The sequence below is a fragment of the Heterobasidion irregulare genome, assembly GCF_000320585.1.
Source record: "Heterobasidion irregulare TC 32-1 unplaced genomic scaffold scaffold_01, whole genome shotgun sequence".
Taxonomy (NCBI): domain Eukaryota; kingdom Fungi; phylum Basidiomycota; class Agaricomycetes; order Russulales; family Bondarzewiaceae; genus Heterobasidion; species Heterobasidion irregulare.
The window spans coordinates 2,896,894-2,914,989 of record NW_009258197.1 but is presented as its reverse complement, the minus strand read 5'-3'; the positions used below and the strand labels follow the sequence as shown (position 1 = coordinate 2,914,989).

Here is an 18,096-nt window from a genome sequence, read left to right as displayed (position 1 = left end):
AGCGAGCGCTCGGTGGATGCGCGCACGCCTGGATCGGCGACTCCTCGGACTCGGTATGTAGCAATGTACATACGCACAATGCACACGTCGCCCGGCAGCTTTTTTGCTGCCATCGGCTCACTATTTGCCGTCGCCACCTGCGCGAGTCCGTCTGCTTGCTTTGCTTGCCAGCTTCTGCTCGATGCTCGAGTGAGCGGCGCGTGGGCAGGACAGGACAGGGTCTCCCACTTTGAAAGGAGGAATCTGGCGTTCGCGCCACAGCGTACATTTCTTCGGCCCATTTGTCAAAGGTTACAAATAACAAAACTTCTTCCTGCGGGCTCAACTCTGCGGGGCTCGCCCACCTCATGCTATATACTCGTAACAGCTCCGCTGTGCACAGCGCCCTCTTACTCTACTCTACTCTACTCCGCTCTACTTCAGCTCAGCGGGAGCCCGCACACCTCGCAGTCGTGCCCTCCAGGCGCGTTCTCGAACGTGCAGTGCGGGCACACGCGCATGCCGCCGCTCCCGCCGGTATCCGCGATCTGATCGAAGAGCTCGGGCGGGATGTCTTCGTCCATGCGGTGCGACCCGGGGCCGGCGGACGATGGCGCGGCCTGGGACGGGCGCGGCGGGGCTGGAAGGGAGAAAAGCGTCGGAAAAGAGAGGACGGCGAAAAAGAGTGACGGGGTGCTCACGGGCGCTTTCTCGCGCGAAGGTCACCAGCGTGTGCCAGCTCTCGGTCGCGAGGATCGGGTCCAGGATCGCAGGGTCGTCTTTGTCGGGATTCGACGCGACGCGGATGAATATTTTCATGTCGTCCTGTACGGCGATTGCGTGTCAGCATACGTATACGTGCACGACGAGCAGAAGTAGACGGCGCACCTCGGAGACGAGCCCAGACGTCCCCAAGAACGCGATGAGATGCCAGTCGCTCAACCACTTTGCGAGCTCGAACCGCCGCGGCGTGTCCCCGTCGTGCCGGCTGTCGCTCACGTCAGGTGCGCGCTTGTCGTTCAACGTCCTCAGGACGCCCTCGATGCGCTGGTCCTCGAGCCCTGGCCTGTTCTCAATCGTGAATGCGGTCGAGTGGAAGACAGGCGACGGATTTTGCGGGAAGCCATGAGTCACCTGCGCGCGTCAAAATGAACGTAAACGATAAATGCTCGCGTCAAGATGCCACAGACGAGAGATGGGAGGTACGCACGTTGACGAGAAGGTACTCGACTGGGAACGCGGGCTTCGCGCTCTTCTTCACCTCGATCCCGTACTCGTTCTTGTATCTGAAAAACACGTCCGGGACGTACCGCGCATCGTTGCCGTCCTCGCCTCTGCTCTCATGCTTCACGAGCATCGTCCCTGGGTCAACGCTAGCCTCTATCATGTCCGCCTGCACCATCCCAACGGCTTGCTCGGACACTTGATACGCCGACACGTCGATCGCGCCGTCCTCGGTGCCGGTGAGTACCGCCGTGACGAGACGCGAAGAGAACTGGCCTGTGGGCGAGGACCGCGAGGACATGGGGTGGCTGGCCTGCATGTGTGCAGCAAAGATGACCTCGAGCGAGGAGAGGAAAAACGAGTTTGGATGCCGCTTGTAGACGTTCTTTGTGCGGTCCTCAGGCGTGGGGTCAAGATCAGTGAAGATGTATCCCACAATCTGGAGGGGCGTCGATGCGGATCTGGCAAGCTCTTTGATGCGAGGCTCGTCCTCCCAGGGAAGACCTAATGAAAGGCCATCGAGTTCGCCCTCTTGCGGTGGCTCGTGAATCGCTTCAACGACGGCTTTCACGCCCATCGGGACCTTGTCATAGGCTTCATAGCGTCCGATCAGCCACCCGAACCGTTGCAGACCTGTTACCCTCCAAGCTTGCAGGAAACGATCGACGATTTCCATGGACGCGATTTCAAGATGATCCACTGTTCTGAACGGTTGGCTCTGTAGGGTAATCGCTGAAGGTTGGCACGCCGTGCAGATTCCCGCAGGCCAGCTCGGGTGACCACCGGTCGGGCAAGGGACCTTGACTCGGTAATCTGGCGGCGTCAGAGGGGGCAAGGCGGCGGCGGCGGTCGATGAGGTCTTTGGAGTGAGTTTCTTGATATATGCGTGATATGAGAGGTGCTTAATGCTGTGTTCTGAATGGTAGGCCGTGTCGTATGGCTCGAGGGGCATGCAGTAATCGCACATCCCGCTGGGACCGTGTCGACAGAACTTGGAGTCTCTACTGCGAGGGATCTTGCCGTCCTGTGTCCGCCAGTACTGGTCGACGGGATCTTCTTGCACGATTTCCCATGGCCGTGGAATTGTTGTGGACGCAGAGGAGGGCGCCGGGGCAATCGCGGGGCCAGAGGCGGGTTCATGGGAGGTACTGGCAGAGGGACGTTGCTGGTATGTGACAAAAACAAGATCCCCGTGACTGCAAGCAAAACGACGAGTCAGACGACGAGATCGTGATACGAAGCAGAGGGGCGCACTTCAATCCCAGGTTAGCCAGATTTCTGCCCTTGAGCGTGGAGACGAGGGTCTCGTTCCCTCGGGGCTGATTTGAGATCGCAAGAGTGGAGGCATCTGCATCCGTGGTCGTTTCCAGGATCTAAGATAGCGAGCGAACGTGAGCTAGAACGCGAGACTAGGTGAGGTGTTCCAAATACGTACTTTGGCCACCAGCTCGGATATATCGGTTGTGGGCTGGACCTCGAAGCGAAAGTTGCCGTCTCTTGATCTGATCCTGACCAGCTTCAGCGTCTTCAGCGATTTTCGCGGGGCTGGAGACGGAGAAGGGACTGACCATCGTGGTTGTAGGATGAACAGCGCTGCTGTGCGATCCCTGCCAGCTGTGCTTGCTTTGAGGAAGGTGACGCGTCCAAAGACCTGCGTCATGCTGAGTCAGGGGGTGACTCGCGTGACGCTCGCGTGGCCAGCTGTGACCGACGCGTCTAACTTACAGTAACGCGGGGACCAAACTGGCGGGCATTCGGAATTGTGTTGAATTCCGAATAGTTTTGACTTCGTGTTCTCCAGATCTGCGGCGGCGCAGTGGCTGTCCAGCCCGACACCGCCATCGGTGCACATAGTGAGGCTGTCAGTTTGAGAAACCTGGCGGGAGTGCGAGACTCGCCATGCGTGATCCCATCCTTGGAGATGCCTCCACGTCCTCTTGAATCGCTTCACCCCCCACCTAGCTCCCTCCGCACATTGCACCCACGACCCCAATTCGTTCGCAGCCGTGCAACGACTGCACAAGAGCCTCGACGGACGCCGGTCGAGCTCCTCTCCCCCGCAAAGTGCACGCCCACACTGGAACAGACGCAATTGCAAAAAGCCGCGGCGGTGGCTGCCGTAGATCTGTAATGCCCGCGCTGTCGCCATCTTGTGTCTTTATGGCGAATCACCCACACCACCGTGCTCTCCTCCAATGCCTGCACTCCGCATGCCTGCTTTCCGCCCGTTTCGAAGCCATATCCTCTCTGACGCCCGTTAAACATGCTTGCATTGAGAACCGAGGCCGCGCCCGCCGAAGAAGCCCTCACTTCCTTCGACTTTGCAGGCGTGCAGAGCGAACTGGACCTCTGGGAAAACCTCTCTTTCTCCTTCGACATGGACAAGGATCGCTCCAACCCTTCGGGGCACGCTCCCCACACCACCACCCGTTCCCACAGAACCAGATCCGCAAGCACCTCCTCCGCCGCGCCGTCCAATTCGCGTCCCCAGTCGAGTATGGTGAGCCCGCCGTCCTGCGATCGCGCACATCGTGCCCGAGCTCACATAAAACTGCAGGGCCCTCCGCCGGTCCCCCACATGCCAGGACCGGGCGTGCAGGGCCCGCCTAATATGCAACTGCCTCCTGGGACACCCGTCGAAGGCTACGAGGCCCTTGCGCGCGCTCTGAGCGCGCTCCAAGAGGCGTACATGTACCTGCCCGTGCAGTCCGGCTTTCCGTCCGCCAATATCCCCAACGATCCAAACCGATACCCGCCACAAATCCCGCCGAGCCTCTACGCCCAGTTTCCTTCGCTCCTTAATGCGGCCGGCGCGCAGCAGCAGCAGCAACAACAACAGCACCCTCAGCAGGTGCCGATGCCCCAGCAGTTCCATGCGCCTCCCTTTCCTTTTGCGTTCTCCCAGGACGGACAGCCTCTGCCTTCGCTACAGCCGCTTCCTTCGCTGCCGCCGTTACCCCAGGCTCCCCTACCTCGCATCAATACCCAGCAGCAGCAGCAGCAGCAGCAGCCCGTCGCGTCTACGTCTCGAGCGACGAGGTCCGCGTCCCCGCAGGGCTCTCCCGACGCCGGCAGCCCCGTCGACCCCGAACTCGGCATGAGCGAAGAGAAGCGCAGGCGAAACACCGCCGCCTCCGGTAAGCCGTCGCCCTCGCCCCCGCGCGCGCCTCTCCCGGCCTGACGTCGAGCGCGCGCGCGCTCCTGTCTCCCCCACAGCGCGCTTCAGGATCAAGAAGAAACAAAAGACGCTGAACCTCGAGCGCACCGTGTCGGACCTGACCGGGCGCGTCGACGAGCTCGAGCAGGAGGCGTCGGACCTGCGCCGCGAGAACGGATGGCTGAAGGAGATCGTGATGCTGAAGAGTAAGCGCGCCACGGGCGACTTTCTGCCTCCCGCTTCTGACGCTGGGGGAGAAGGCAAGGACGGGACGGACAAATCCAAGGACAAGGGCGAAGGGAGCAGCAAGGACCGCGACACCTGAGCAGGCAGGTGTATTGCAGGAGGATGTAACATGGATGTACATGATCTCTCTCATCTCTACGACATGTCTGTATAATCGACTGGATGCGGATCGCCTGCAGAAGGCTTTTTTTTTTTTCGTAAAGTGGCCGTTCACCATCCGAAAGCGGCGAGCAGAGCGTTCGCATATGCCCAGCCCTTCCCCTGCCGAAATCCACGGGGGCCAACCGATTCCCTATGTGGGAGAGGGAGGAGACCACCGGGTCATGCAGCACCAACTGAGTTGTAAATTAAGTGCAAAGTTTCGACTCCGCGCGACGGAGCCGTCGGGTCCCGCTCGCTAACGCCATTCGGAGCAGGCGCGGACGTTGCTGTCTTCTCCGGGGCTTCACCGTGGCCTGCACCCAAAGAACGCATCGGGCCAGCATTCTATTCTCCCTGCCGCTGCGCACAAATACACGCGTGTGTGTGTCGTATACAAGACGTCGAAATAAGTTAACGACTCCCGTGAAAACGCGCGGGGGGGTCACCGCCCCCGCTGCTCGTGGACGACGACGTCCATGACGGACCTGTGCGGCGCGCGTCAGCGGGGCCCGCAGACGTCGCGCCGAAAAGCACAAAGAAAGCAGCACCACGCACCGGAGGTTGATGGAGTACCCCGTCTCGACGTCCGTCAGCGTCAGCGTCTCGATCGGGTGCACGCCCGGCGCGAGCGCGAGGAAGTCCATCCTCACCGACTGGCACGTCGACGGCCTCAGCGGGCTGTCGCGCACGGGCCGTCCGAGCGTCGATGTCAGCGCCCGGGGAGAACAGAGACGGACAAGAGACGCGCTCACCCCACGCGCACGCGGTTCTCCAGCGGCACGACGCCGTGGCCGTGCCCGCCCTTCCCCGCGCCGTCCACCTGCCGCCGCCTCCGCCGCTCCGGACAGCTCACCTCGAACCGCCGCGTCCACGAGCTCTGGTTGAACACGAACACGTCCAACGTGAACCGATCGTGCGGATATATCTTCGGCGGGCCCCCGCCGTCCGCCGCACCCACCCCCGCCTCGACGGCCTCATTCCGATGCGACAGCAGCCCAACCGACACGACCACCTTCTCGCCCTCCTGCGCCTGGTCGTGCTCCGCGCCGTGCGCGCCGCCGCCCACCCGCGGGCCGAGCGCGCTGGGGGACACGCCGCCCAGCCCCGCAGCCGACGCAGGCTCCGCGTGGCCGCGCGACCGCGGGATCTCGACCGTGGGGCCCACGCTCCCGCCCCAGCCGGCCACGGGCCCCTGCGCGCGCGGCGTGGGCGGCAGGGGCGCGGACGGGTACGCGGGATAGGCCGGGGTCGGCGGCGGCATCGCGTCGAAGAAGCCCTCGTCCGCGGCGCCGGTGGGCAGCATGGGGCTGAGCGGCGCCGGGGGCGGGATCCCGCCGAACCCGGACGTGGCCATGGGCGTCGGCGGGGGCGGCGCGAAGGTCGTGGTGGGCACCGTGGGCGTGCGCGCGTAGGACTGCACGGCGATGGAGGGAGGGGTGTAGGCGACTTTTGAGAGCGGGCTCGGGGACGTGGTCGGGTAGCTGTCGCGGCGGTTTGCGGGGTTGAGGAGCGAGGTCGAGGAGCGGTAGTTCATTGGCGGCTTGGGGACCCTGCCGGGAACGGTGGTGGGGAGCGTGTGCCGTTTGTTCCCTGCGACGGCGTTAGAGGTGGGATTGGTGGGTGGGTGATGCTGTTGCTGTGAAGCGAGGGACATGGCGGTGTAGGGCGTAGCGGTGGGGAACGGGGACGCGGGCTCCGGGAGCGCGTTGTGCGGGTCGACGCCTGTGCTCTTCCCGCTGGAAAGCAGCGCGGAGAACTCGTCGTCGACGGTCCGGGCGACGCTGAGCGAGTCGCGATTTCGCTGCAGCGACAGGTCGAGGATGCAGTTCCAGCGCGACACGAACGTCTGCGTCGGATACAGCACGCCGGACGCAGACACCTCGAACGGGCGCCCGTGCACGTTGATCGTCACCGCGCGCTGCATCTCCCCCTCCGCGGGGGGCTCCGCGCCCCCGAGCAGCGGCTGTTTCTCCGGGAGCGCGGACGCGAGGAACTCGACCGCGTAGAGCACGTTGTACTGTTCCATGCCCAACATCTTGATCGGGAAGACCTTGCCCTCGTCCCACGTGATGAGGCGCACGCGCGTGCCCTCTCCGCCGCTCACCCGCACGTCGATGTCGTCCACGGAGAACCCGTGCCCAGACTCGCCCGAGTTCTCGATCTCGACGCACAGCACGACGGTGCGCTCCGTGTGCCCGGCCGCGAGCTCGTCCAACTCGTCATCAAGGTCGCGCGGGCGCTCGGCGTCGGGCTGCGGGAGGAGGACGTACGGGACGAAGACGGTGCGCATGCGCACGCGGAAGCCGGATACGGTCTGGAGCGTCTTGCGGAAGGACTTTCGGAGCGTTGGGTGCACGGGTGCGGTCACCGTGGTCGGTGAAAGGGCGGACGCTGAGCGCGGCGACGGCGGCCGCACGGGCGAAGGCCCGAGCGCGAACTCCTTTCTGCGTGTGCGTGGGCCCAGCCTGGTGGTGGGCAGATCCAGAGGCTTGTCCGTCTGATGAGCGAACGTCGATCCTTGTCGCGGCGATCAGACCCAAGACAGAGACCAGAGGACAGATGCGCGCTCACCGGAGAGCAGACCCCCGAGTAGATTAACTTCGTCGAGTCCAGTTTGCTTCCTAGGCTCATCGTCGTCGTCGTCGGCGCCGTTGAGCACGGCGGGTGTTTTTGGGAGCCCGCCCGCTGCGGCGATGAGGGTCGCAAGGTGCTTGCGCGCAGGCGTGACGAATACCGGCTTCTCGCGCAATGTCATCGAGACCGTCAAGCACAGCAAAGGATCGTGCAAGTTCATGCGCAGAAAGACTGCGACAAAGTGAGATGGTCCGCGCGCGGGATGGAGCAGGCGAGGATCGCTCACCGACGTTGACGGACATCGAGTAGACGGCGACCCATTCTTTCGTCACGGCATCCCACAAGAGCGCGAAGGCCTCCTTGCCGTCTTTCGCGTCCCCCCACACGCCCGAGGCGAGCGGGGTGCCCTCTGCCTTGACGTATCTGCGGTCGTGCTCGGTGGTCAGAGGCGTTGGGTTCGGCGTTGTCGGCGGGACGATGTTGGGCGGGATGTGGACGCGGGGTTTGAGCGACGATGCGCGGGGGGGCGTGGAGATGCGGACCGCTGGGGTGAGGAAGCCCGGCGAGGGCGAGGAAGAAAGGGAGACCGGGGAGATGTAGGACGCGTCGTAAGAGACCTGGACGTGTGCGAGGAAGGAGAGGAGGGCGATGGGCGGGTGCGCCGGGTCTTCCAGCGAGTCCGCGAGGGACTGTACCCTGAGGATGAGCAGGAACTGCAGATGTTCGTCTGTCGAGGCGGCGCGGCGAGTGAGTGAGTTGCAAGGCAGTATGTTATGTAGAGACGCCGCGAGGGAGACGCACCGAAGAAGGCCAGCCTTCTGTCTACGGCGTGGGACTTGAGCTGTGCGAGCCATTTTTGAGGGGATATGTCGTGGGAGGGGAAGGCGAGTGCGGTGTTGGGGACGAGGACGTCGAGGGCGGAGGCGTTGACGAGCTGGGCCAACGACGCCATTTGCAAGGTATCGCGGCCTCGGGCACTCGAAGCGCGTCCCTAGACCCCGACCGGGACGACTCGCCGTCCAGTCATGAACCACGACCACAACTCCTACTAGCCCCCTCCTCGCTCACACATGTTCTGCTGCTGCTTTCGCACCCGCTCAGATAGCACGGTCAGTGTCTCCCCCGTGCTCCCCGCCGCTCGTCGCTCATCGCGTCCTGGCCAGTCGTCCCAGCCAGACGAGCGCACTCGCCTTATCCCCCAGACCGAAGAACCGGCGTGAGCTCCTTCGCCCCTCCTCAGCCGTCGCAGCGCTGACCCTCGCCTCCCGCAGACCCATCCGCAATGCCGTCGTCGTAGACCCCGAGCGCATGGCCGAGCGCCTCCGGGGCATCGTCCGCTCCAAAGAGGGGTGAGCCGCCCCTTATCCCGTCCCCCCCCTACCGCGCGCCGCTCACCTCCCCGTCTGTCCCCCGGCAGCAAGATGGTCAGCCTGAACACGCCCCTCCCCTTCAACCTCCGCAACAAGGCCCTCACGACCTACTCGGACCCGTCCACGTCCCGCTCAGGCCGCTTCCCGTCCCCGCAGCCGTCGGTCGAGACCGCGCAGACGTCCGACTCGGCGTCCCACGACCCCGATAACGGCGACGGCGAGGAGCGCTCGGCGCTCAACGTGCGCGTCGTCAGGGTCGTCGGGCCCTCCGCTGCCGGTGCGTTCGCAAGGCGCGGTCGGAGCCACGCGCGGGTGGGCGTCATCGACGAGCAGGGCGGCCCGTCTGCGGATGTGCCGGCAGAACGGCCGATGGGCGAAGAGGTGGGTGCACTCCTCTCGAGTCCGCGCGGCTATCTGACCGAGGAGGACGTCGGCGCTCTAGGTCGTCCGCGAAGGCAGCCCGCCCCTCAACAGCGCGTTCAGCGTCGACGGCGTCGGCTCGCTCTCGAAGAGCTGGGGAGACTGAGCTTCCTGATCCTCGTTCACGTATACCCCTCTCCACTCTACCACCTCCACTCTCTTTTTTATTTTCCGGCACCAGGCTTTTCTTTCCGTCTTTTTTGTTCGTCTTTTCCTTCATCTATCTTCAAGGACAAACCTATCGTCTCGTGCTTTCGAACGTGCCCGATAACATACCGCTCCTTCACTCGATGCATTTAGAATCCATCTGGCCGACATGTACTTGTATACGCGAGGTCGTCTACTACATATATTTTTAGGAGATCTGGCTGATGTTCCGGACTGGCGCGCCCGACGCCTTGAAAACGACGAATTGATCCGGGCGTTCCCACGCTCGCTCGCTCGCTCGCTCACTCACTCACTCACCTCCTTCGACGATGTCATTCGGACGCCCGCCCTCGATCTCGGGTGGATTCCAGGTGAACCCGCCCGACCGCGGCTCGTTCCCGCTAGACCACGACGGTTCGCACCCGCTGACCCTGACCCCGCCCACGCGCGCGACGCGCTGATGTGCCCCCGGGCCGTGACAGGGGAATGCAAAGAGGCGATGATGCGCTACCTCGACTGCCTGCGGAAGCACGCGAGCGCGTCGACGGAGTGCCGGCACCTGAACCGCGACTACCTGGGCTGTCGGATGAAGAAGTGCGTCTGCATCTGGTCTGTGTCTGCCGCGGTTGCTGAACGCGCGCTGCAGAGGCCTGATGGAGCCGGACGAGTGGAAGAACCTCGGCTTGTCGAATCTCAAGGGCGACGACCCTCCTGCGACGGCGAAGACGCCGTCGGCGGCGGGGGCACCAGACGGGGGGACGGGGGGCAAGAAATGAGCCCGTGCTTCGCATCTCAGCCAGTGTACTACAGTATATATCCCCCATGTAATGAATCGCGCACCGCGCACCGCGCACTATCGCTATCCCACCTCCTTCACGCCGAGGGCGAGTCGTGCCCCCTCCTGGCCGCGGCGAGACACTCGTCCTCGAGTCCCTTGACCCAGACGACCTCGATCCCGGCGTCGATCAACCTCTGGGCGCCCTCGCACTTGACAAAGTCGTCGGGCTCGCCGACGCCGACGAAGCAGCGGCGGACGCGGGCGGCGATGAGGGCGTCCGCGCAGGGCGCGAGGCCGGAGGTGCGCACGGAGCACGGCTCGAGGGTGGTGTAGACGTCCGCGGCGCGCAGCAGGTCGTCGGCGCTGGCGGGGGGCGGGGCGGCGGGGAAGAGGGCGGCGAGGGCTGCGGGGGAGAGGGCGCGGGCGTTTGCGAGGGCGTTGGCCTCTGCGTGGGTGTTGCCGGGGAGCTCGCGCGAGTGGCCGGTGGCGAGGACGACGCCGCGGACGACGAGGACGCAGCCGACGCAGAAGGCGGACGGGGACGGGGTGCACTTGTGTGCCTGTGCGAGGGCGCGACGGAGATGGCGAACATGCTCGTCTGCACGACGGGCACGCACGCACGCTCAGCATCAGCATCGGCGGGGTGGGCGAGGGCGAGGACGGGGCGGGGCGGGGACGGACCTGGGAGGGCCATGGTGGCTCGGGAGCAGCGGCTGCGGCCGGGACATGTCGGAACGTGCGGCGGCTGGCTGCCAAACTCCGCCCCGTCCGTTCCCGCGCGGTATCCCGCCTGCTTTCTCCCTCCACCGCATCCAGCACGCCCCGCCATGGCCGCCCTCCACGCCGCAAAAAAGTACGCAACCCTCGCACCCACCGTCCGCTCCCTCGCATCGGGCGTCCCCGCCGCCCCCTCTGTCAACCTCGCCGCACGTGCAGGCTCTGCTGGCCACGCCCACGACCACGCCCACGGCGCAGTCGGCCCCCGCTCTGACCTCCCCTCCAGGTGGGCCGGCGTCCTCAAGCTCGCCTCGAGCGGCCTCGTCAACCAGTCGTACTCCACCGGTAAGCCCGCCCTCGACCAAAAAGAGGGAAAAAAAAAGCGTTCGCGTCCTAACACCCCACCCCACCCCACCCCACCCACCCTCACCCTCCTAGCTCGCACCTCCACCGGCGCGCGCCTGCTGCACACCTCCGCCGCGCGCCGCGACGCCCCCAACGTGCCCGACTTCAGCGGCTACGCCCCGCAGTCCGACAGCACGAACCGCGCGCTCTCCTACTTCATGGTCGGCTCCATGGGCGTGCTCTCCGCCTCGGTCGCCAAGTCGACCGTGACCGAGTTCCTCGGCACGCTCTCCGCCTCCGCGGACGTCCTCGCGCTCGCCAAGGTCGAGGTCGAGCTCGGCGCCATCCCCGAGGGCAAGAACGTCGTCATCAAGTGGCGCGGCAAGCCCGTCTTCATCCGCCACCGCACCCCCGCAGAGATCGAGGAGGCCCGCCAGGTCGACTGGAAGGCCCTCCGCGACCCGCAGTCGGACGAGGACCGCGTCAAGAAGCCCGAGTGGCTCGTCATGCTCGGCGTCTGCACCCACCTCGGGTGCGTGCCCATCGGCGAGGCGGGCGACTACGGAGGATGGTGCGTTGCCCCGCGTCCTCTTTGCGTCCCCCCCCGCGCTCCCGCTCACGCTGTGCGTCGCTCCGCCCGCCAGGTTCTGCCCCTGCCACGGCTCCCACTACGACATCTGTGCGTGCGCCGCCTCCGCCCCGCCTATCCTCGCTGACCCCCTGTCTCCCCACAGCCGGCCGCGCCCGCAAGGGCCCCGCCCCCGTAAGCGCGCTTCGCTCCTCCATAACCCCCTCACTGATTGACTGACTGACTGACCGACCGACTGGCCACCCCCCGGCAGCTCAACCTCGAGGTCCCCGAACACGACTTCAACGAGGCCGAGGGCAAGCTCGTCATCGGCTGACCGCCGCCCCGCGGCCGTCCCTTCATCACGTACTTCGTTCTGTAGACCCGCGCCGCGCCGCGCCCTTCTGTGCACGCCAGATCCGTTCCCGTGCTCCATCGCAATAGACGCCGTCGCACCACGCAGAACGCACGCGCCTGCCTGCGGTGTGCCCGTTCCTCGTGCTCATGCGCATGCTCGTCCCGCGTCCGAACATCGGGCTTGCCGCGAACCCTTTGAGCTGCAGTGCGCGTACGCACCAGAGTCAGTCCAGACGGACGCATAGAGACAGACCGCGACGACACCAACGCAACGCTAATAAGAGCAACGTCGCGACGCGTCACTCGCCCTCGTGCATCTCTTATTTACGAAGAGCGGCAGATCACCATGACCATGACCATGACCATAACCGTAAATTAACCAAGTCAGGCCGGGCGCAGCGCTCGCCCGTGGCCGATCTTACTACCCCAACGCAGAACAACCCGACGCAGAACAACGTCGTACGTTCTCCGTACAACACGCTCAGCCCCCGATGCTCCAACGCCTCAAGGGCAGCGCGCCCCGGCGCAAGCCCAGAAACGCACCATAACGCACCATAACTTGGCTTAGCTTAGCTTAGCGCAGCCGCGCGCCGTGGGCCGTGGGCTCGTCCCGCGTGATAAGGTATAATGAAGCACCGTCAGATCGTGGCATTAAGTAGCATAGGCGGGGGCGTGGCGTGGCGTGGTGGCGTGGTGGGGGGTACGGTACGTGCGTGTGCTCGTGATGCTCGCCCGCGCGCGATTATAGTAAGCGGCGGGGGATGGGAGTGTATGCGTGCGTGGCGTGGTGTGGCGTGAGTGAGTGAGCGAGCGAGCGAGCGAGTATGTACAGGATCGTGCGGTGTGGTAGTAGAGGAGGAGGATGAGGAGGGGGGGATGGGAGAGAGTAATAAATGCGTGGCACGCGCGCGCAGGGGATGGTGGGTGGATGCGGAGGAGGATATGCGGGAGTAGCGGTGGTAGTGGCGGTAGCGGTGGTGGAGTGACAGTGGTGGTAGTAATGGTAGACGAGGGGCGGGACGAGCGTGCGACTGAAACCGTAACGAGACCGAGACCGAGACCGACAATTAAGAAAGCGACGACGGCGTACGAGAGAGGAACAGGAACAGTAAAAAAAAACAGGAAAAACGCGGCCAGGAAGGGGGGGGACAAGAGAGGGATCAAGGCGGGGCGGGATCAAGGCGGGGCGGGACTAGCGTGGGAGACATGCGAGACATGCGAGGCGTGCGAGGCGAGAGAAGAGGGAGGGAAGAAAAGGGGAAAGGCGAGCCGGGAATGCGATAGGGCGATAGGGCGATAGATAAATAATATGCACTGTAAGAGAGGACCATGCTGAATGCAGACGCGTCGACGACCGACGGGACCTATGAACACCAAACCACCACACCATACCACACCACACCACCACACCACACCAACGAGACGGAACGAGACGAAACAGAACAGTCTATGCGCGAGGTCACACCGCGCGAGTCGAGAGTCGAGGCACGGAAACCCGAGAAACCGAGAAACCGAAAAACGGAGAGGAGGCAGTAGGATACTTGAGGCGAGCGGGAGAGATTAAGAAAGCGCGCTGGAAAAAGAAAGAAAGAAAGAAAGAAAATAAAGCAGGACGGAGCGAACAGTCCAAAGCGTACGCCCGGCACACCCGTCATCGCGACCGCACAAAAAGAAACAGAAAAGAAGCCAGAACCGGAAGAGGAAGTGGGAGTGGGGGAAAAGTGAAAAGCCCGGACGGCCATCACCAAACGCACCGCTCGAGCGCCACGCCCTCCCGCTCCCAATCCACATCCAACCACGCATGCCGCGCGCCCTCCCCCGCCCGCACGCGCCTCCGCCCGTCCACGTCCAGCATCGGCTCAAGAAACGCACACAGCGCCCTGCTCTCGTCCTCCCCAAACAAATACTTCTCGCGCATCACGCGCGCGAGCGGCCACGGCTTGAGGTGGCGGATGTACCGCAGCGAGCCCGCCGCGTCGAACAGCTCGCGCGCGTGCCGCGCGCCGCGGCGCACGTGCGCGGGGACGGGCCCGAGCAGCTCGATGATCTGCGCCATGTGGTCGTCGTCCTTGGAGAACAGCTGCCCCTGCGACTGCGGCTCGAAGAGGTACTCGGCCGTGAGGAGCTCGAAGACCTGCGGGCGCGTGAGCTCCGGTGCGCCAAAGACGATAGGAGGGCACTCACCACACACGCGACGCTCCATATGTCCACCTCGCAGCCCCAGTCCGTCCGCCCCAGGATCGCCTCGGGCGAGCGATACTGCCGCGTCTGGATCTCCTCCGTGAAATGCCGCTTCGACGGCGTGGCGTTGCCCAGGTCCGCGATCTTGATCGTGAGCGGGTGCCACATGTGCGGGGATGATGGCGGCAGCTCGGGCTCGGACGTGGGTGCGGAGGAAGCGGAGGACGAAGCGCCGGGGGAGGAGGACGAGGAGGGCGAAGGGGTTGAGGACGGGGAGCGGTGATGCGGAGCGGTCTGTGCGAGGAGAGACGGTCCGGCGGGGGCTGCAGATGCGAGCGAAGGCTGCCTTGTCACCTCGGCCTCGTTGTCGGCAGACACGACCGTCGTCGTCCGCGGCGGATCGGCAGGTGCGCGGTCGCGTGAGCTCAGCTGGAGCTTGGACATCGCACTGCCGAGGCTCGTCGCAGGCGTCGTGACGGCGGTCATGGACAGACGCATGGCGGCGTCGGCGTCGCGCAGGAGCGAGCCCTGGTAGCTGCTCGCACACGTGCTCGCGCTGCCGGCGGCACCTGCGGAGAATGCGGAGAGGTGGGCGTGCATGTGGCGGCGGGAGGGGCTGGCAAGGGGCTGGGACTCGAAGATGTGGACGGAGCGGTCACGGGCGTGGGCCATGGCGAGGGCTGCTGCGGAGGAGGAAGTTGCGGCGGTGAGAGAGGAAAAGGAGGAGGCGACGGCTGCGGCTGCGGAGCGGCGGGAGCGGGCGGGGGGGATGGGAAGTTTGTGCGATTGGGGAGAGGGCGAGGCGGAGAGTTCGGAGAGGATGTGAGACTCGATGTCTGGGATGGAGATCACTGTAAAGGTGTGCGGAAAATAAGTTTTCGGAGGAAAAGGGGGGTTTTGAAAAAAAGAATAGGGGGAAGACGGACAGATGTTCTCGGGCTTGATGTCTGTGTGGACGAGGTCGCATGCCTCGTGTAGGAACTGGAGGCCGAGGAGGAGCTGGCGGGTGATGCTCTTGACGAGAGCGGGGGGGACGCCTGTGCGGCGGTTCTTCTCGATGAGGGAGAGGAGGTTTGCGCCGAGGGGCTCGAAGACGATGCAGACGTGTGTGTCGGAGGGGGAAGAGGAGTGGGCGAATGCATCGAGGAAGGAGACGAGGTGTGCGCGGCCGGGGTGAGTCGGGGCGGTGTCTGCGATCTGGTTGAGGAGCTTTATCTCGTCGCGTGCGGTCTCTGAGTAGCGGCCAGCGGACTTGACGACCTTGAGGGCGGAGTGACGGGAAGTTCTGCGAGTGGGTGCAGGGCATGAGGAAGAGGCGGGGAGGAGAGAGAGGGGACGTGAGCGCACCGGTGATCGCGTACTAGCCAGACTGTGGAAAAGTGGCCCCAGCTGGATGAGCAGAAGACGGGTGAGAAGGGTGGGTGGGAAGAGAAAAAAAGAAGAGAGAGGAGGGAAGGGCAGTTACCCTAGTTTGCGGACGACGGAGTACCTGCCGGAGTGGAAGGAGTCGTCGAGGTTGATCTGGAGATAGCCACCGGGGTTGTAATCTGCGGGAGACTCTTCGTCTCGCGGCGCCATGGAGGGGAGGGGGTGGTTGTGGCTTGCAGAGAGATGCTGGGGAGGGATGCTGGGGAGGGATGTGCGAGGTCGGGGTGTGGGCGGAGGGAGGACGAGGAGGAGGAGGGAGCGAGGGCAGGACGGAGGGGAGAGGGTGGGAGGGGATGGAAGCGGGCCTGTGAGAGGACGATAAGCGGACACCGCAGAGGCCACGTGTCCTGCGCCGCCACATGCCGAGACCACGCATCGATGTCCGTCGCGACCCGGTCACGTGCCTCGCCTCTACCCCGCGTACTGACCCCTCGTCCTGACCAGCCCCTGTCTGCCCGCACACACCAGCACAGCGACCGACGCTGCGATGCCGTCCACAGCGACGTCTGCCGCCGCGAACAGGTTCATCGGTGCCGTCGAGGACGAGTGGCAGCTCTACACGTGCGCCCCCTCCGTCTAGCTCCCGTCCACCGCGCCCCCGCTCACCGCAGCCCACCAGCGACAATGCCGCAGACTACACCATCGGGCCCCCCATCGGCTTCGGCGCCTCCTCCACCGTCTACGCCGCCATCCACCACCCCCCTCACACCCCCTCCTCCTCCTCCTCCTCCTCCTCCTCTTCCTCTCCTCTCTCCGCACGGCGCCCCGGTGTCCCCTGCGCCCTCAAGGTCCTCGACCTCGACTCCCTCCCCCAGAACGCGCTCACCCTCCTCCGCCGCGAGACACAGCTCATGTCCCTCTCCAAGCACCCCAACGTCCTCCGCGTCCGCGGCAGCTGGATCGACGGCCACAAGCTCTTCATCGCCCTCCGCCTCATGAACGCAGGCAGCGCAGCCGACGTCATGCGCTACGCCTGGCCCGGCGGCATGCACGAGGACGTCGTCCGCTGCATCCTCAACCAGGCCCTCCAGGGCCTCAAGTGCGTCCCCCCCCCCTCTCCTCCCCCCTCTTCTCCTCGCTTCTCCTTCCTCGCTTCCTCCGCCCCTCTCCCTGCTGACCCTCCCTTCGCCGCACCTCCGCGGACCCTACCCATATCAGCTACCTCCACATAAACGGCTTCATCCACCGCGACGTCAAAGCCGCTAACCTCCTCATCGACGACGACGGCACCGTCCTCCTCGGAGACCTCGGCGTCGCCGCACCCCTCCACGACGAGGACCACCCACACTCTCCCCCCCTCCCCTCTCCCTCACCCTCCCCCAAACCCCCCGCCCCGCGCCCCGACCGCGCGATCCACTTCGACCCCGCCGCCCGCCGCCCGCGCCCCGGCAAGCGCCGCTCCTTCGTCGGCACGGTGCGTCCCCCGCGTCCCCCGCGACCCCTCCCCTCTCTACCCCCTTACCCAGTGCGTGCTCACCCCCGCTCGCGCGCACAGCCCTGCTGGATGGCCCCCGAGCTCATCGCGGGAAAACACTACGACGCGAGCGCCGACATCTGGTCATTCGGCATCACCGCCCTCGAGCTCGCACAGGGCCGCGCCCCGCACTCCCGCGAGTCGTCCCGCACCGTCCTCCTCCGAACGTGCGTCTCTCTCTTCTCGGTCGCTGCGCATTCGTCATCGTTATCGTCGCGCGCGCGCGCGCGTGTGTGGCGCTTGCGCCGTGCTCGCTTTGGGCGCGGGCGCTGTGTGGCGCGGGGCCCGACTTGACGCGTGAACGCGGCTGCTCCCGGTAGACGAACGGTGCTGACCGGCGGCGTGGTTTGCTGCAGGGTGCAGGGCGCGCCGCCGACCCTGGACCGCGAGGGCGGCGTGCACAAGTACTCGCGCGCGTTCAAGGAGATGGTCGAGGGCTGCCTGGACAAAGACCCTGCGAACCGGTGCGTCCCCTCCCCCCCTCCCCCTCCTCTCCATCTCCTCCTCCCCACCCCCTCGCCGTTCCCTCGCCGCGTCGCCGTCCTCTGTGCGCTCCCGCGGCGGCTGACCGGTGTCGCGTGGAATTTCCGTCGCAAACGCAGGCCGACGGCCGAACAGCTCCTCCAGACGCCCTTCTTCCGCAACTCGAAGAAGAAATCATACCTCGTCGGCACGCTCCTCGGTCCGTCCCCACCCCCTCCCCACCCCACCCCCCCTCGTCCCTCCTCTCCACCCCCTCCACTGACCCCTCCCCCTATCCTCCCGCATCATCGCACACTCGACGTCCTCGCCCCCTCGCGCGCGCGCGCACGCCCACCAGTCGGCCTCCCGCCCATCGCCCAGCGCCTCGAGCGCCTCCGCCAGCCCTCGCTCCTCCCGCACGGCACCGTCGACGCGTGGGACTTCCCCGCCTCCGCCGCGCCCACCGTCTTGCACGCGTCCGCGGCGGGCCTCGGCGCGAGGGGCAGCGCGCGGGGCAGCCTGCGTGCG

At 65.3% G+C, this 18,096-nt stretch overlaps 9 protein-coding genes across 9 annotated transcripts; 5 read left to right on the top strand and 4 right to left on the bottom strand.

Moving 5' to 3' along the window:
* Window positions 1–419: 419 nt before the first annotated feature.
* HETIRDRAFT_121918 (uncharacterized protein) lies at window positions 420–2,774 on the bottom strand (the record flags this gene model as incomplete). Its single annotated transcript, XM_009543177.1, has 7 exons — window positions 420–619; window positions 681–804; window positions 868–1,113; window positions 1,190–2,399; window positions 2,458–2,576; window positions 2,639–2,719; window positions 2,772–2,774. 7 exons carry the CDS (start codon window positions 2,772–2,774, stop codon window positions 420–422), a joined length of 1,983 nt encoding a protein of 660 aa, XP_009541472.1.
* A 1,532-nt stretch (window positions 2,775–4,306) lies between these two features.
* Window positions 4,307–4,559, top strand: HETIRDRAFT_244485 (uncharacterized protein; the record flags this gene model as incomplete). Its single annotated transcript, XM_009543176.1, has 2 exons — window positions 4,307–4,340; window positions 4,420–4,559. Coding segments are annotated over 2 exons (174 nt in total), but the record flags the coding sequence as incomplete, so codon positions are not given.
* A 630-nt stretch (window positions 4,560–5,189) lies between these two features.
* Window positions 5,190–8,273, bottom strand: HETIRDRAFT_448069 (uncharacterized protein; the record flags this gene model as incomplete). Its single annotated transcript, XM_009543175.1, has 6 exons — window positions 5,190–5,232; window positions 5,303–5,425; window positions 5,500–7,264; window positions 7,319–7,552; window positions 7,608–8,048; window positions 8,123–8,273. The coding sequence occupies 6 exons, from the start codon at window positions 8,271–8,273 to the stop codon at window positions 5,190–5,192; spliced, it is 2,757 nt and encodes a 918-aa protein (XP_009541470.1).
* A 118-nt stretch (window positions 8,274–8,391) lies between these two features.
* Window positions 8,392–9,217, top strand: HETIRDRAFT_448068 (uncharacterized protein; the record flags this gene model as incomplete). The annotated part of the gene is made up of 4 exons (XM_009543174.1): window positions 8,392–8,537; window positions 8,593–8,670; window positions 8,739–9,072; window positions 9,134–9,217. 4 exons carry the CDS (start codon window positions 8,392–8,394, stop codon window positions 9,215–9,217), a joined length of 642 nt encoding a protein of 213 aa, XP_009541469.1.
* Window positions 9,218–9,587: 370 nt separating this feature from the next.
* On the top strand, window positions 9,588–9,971 carry HETIRDRAFT_244376 (uncharacterized protein; the record flags this gene model as incomplete). The annotated part of the gene is made up of 3 exons (XM_009543173.1): window positions 9,588–9,672; window positions 9,741–9,852; window positions 9,905–9,971. Coding segments are annotated over 3 exons (264 nt in total), but the record flags the coding sequence as incomplete, so codon positions are not given.
* Window positions 9,972–10,131: 160 nt separating this feature from the next.
* On the bottom strand, window positions 10,132–10,730 carry HETIRDRAFT_407176 (uncharacterized protein; the record flags this gene model as incomplete). Its single annotated transcript, XM_009543172.1, has 2 exons — window positions 10,132–10,634; window positions 10,718–10,730. The coding sequence occupies 2 exons, from the start codon at window positions 10,728–10,730 to the stop codon at window positions 10,132–10,134; spliced, it is 516 nt and encodes a 171-aa protein (XP_009541467.1).
* A 586-nt stretch (window positions 10,731–11,316) lies between these two features.
* Window positions 11,317–12,003, top strand: HETIRDRAFT_306473 (uncharacterized protein; the record flags this gene model as incomplete). Its single annotated transcript, XM_009543171.1, has 4 exons — window positions 11,317–11,669; window positions 11,743–11,777; window positions 11,833–11,861; window positions 11,941–12,003. The coding sequence occupies 4 exons, from the start codon at window positions 11,317–11,319 to the stop codon at window positions 12,001–12,003; spliced, it is 480 nt and encodes a 159-aa protein (XP_009541466.1).
* A 639-nt stretch (window positions 12,004–12,642) lies between these two features.
* Window positions 12,643–16,008, bottom strand: HETIRDRAFT_457097 (uncharacterized protein; the record flags this gene model as incomplete). Its single annotated transcript, XM_009543170.1, has 8 exons — window positions 12,643–13,054; window positions 13,339–13,355; window positions 13,778–14,157; window positions 14,208–15,055; window positions 15,131–15,489; window positions 15,552–15,593; window positions 15,670–15,937; window positions 16,002–16,008. The coding sequence occupies 8 exons, from the start codon at window positions 16,006–16,008 to the stop codon at window positions 12,675–12,677; spliced, it is 2,301 nt and encodes a 766-aa protein (XP_009541465.1). The 3' UTR covers window positions 12,643–12,674.
* Window positions 16,009–16,483: 475 nt separating this feature from the next.
* HETIRDRAFT_246195 (uncharacterized protein) lies at window positions 16,484–18,039 on the top strand (the record flags this gene model as incomplete). Its single annotated transcript, XM_009543169.1, has 6 exons — window positions 16,484–16,671; window positions 16,791–17,050; window positions 17,099–17,273; window positions 17,463–17,570; window positions 17,709–17,788; window positions 17,927–18,039. Coding segments are annotated over 6 exons (924 nt in total), but the record flags the coding sequence as incomplete, so codon positions are not given.
* Window positions 18,040–18,096: the final 57 nt, after the last annotated feature.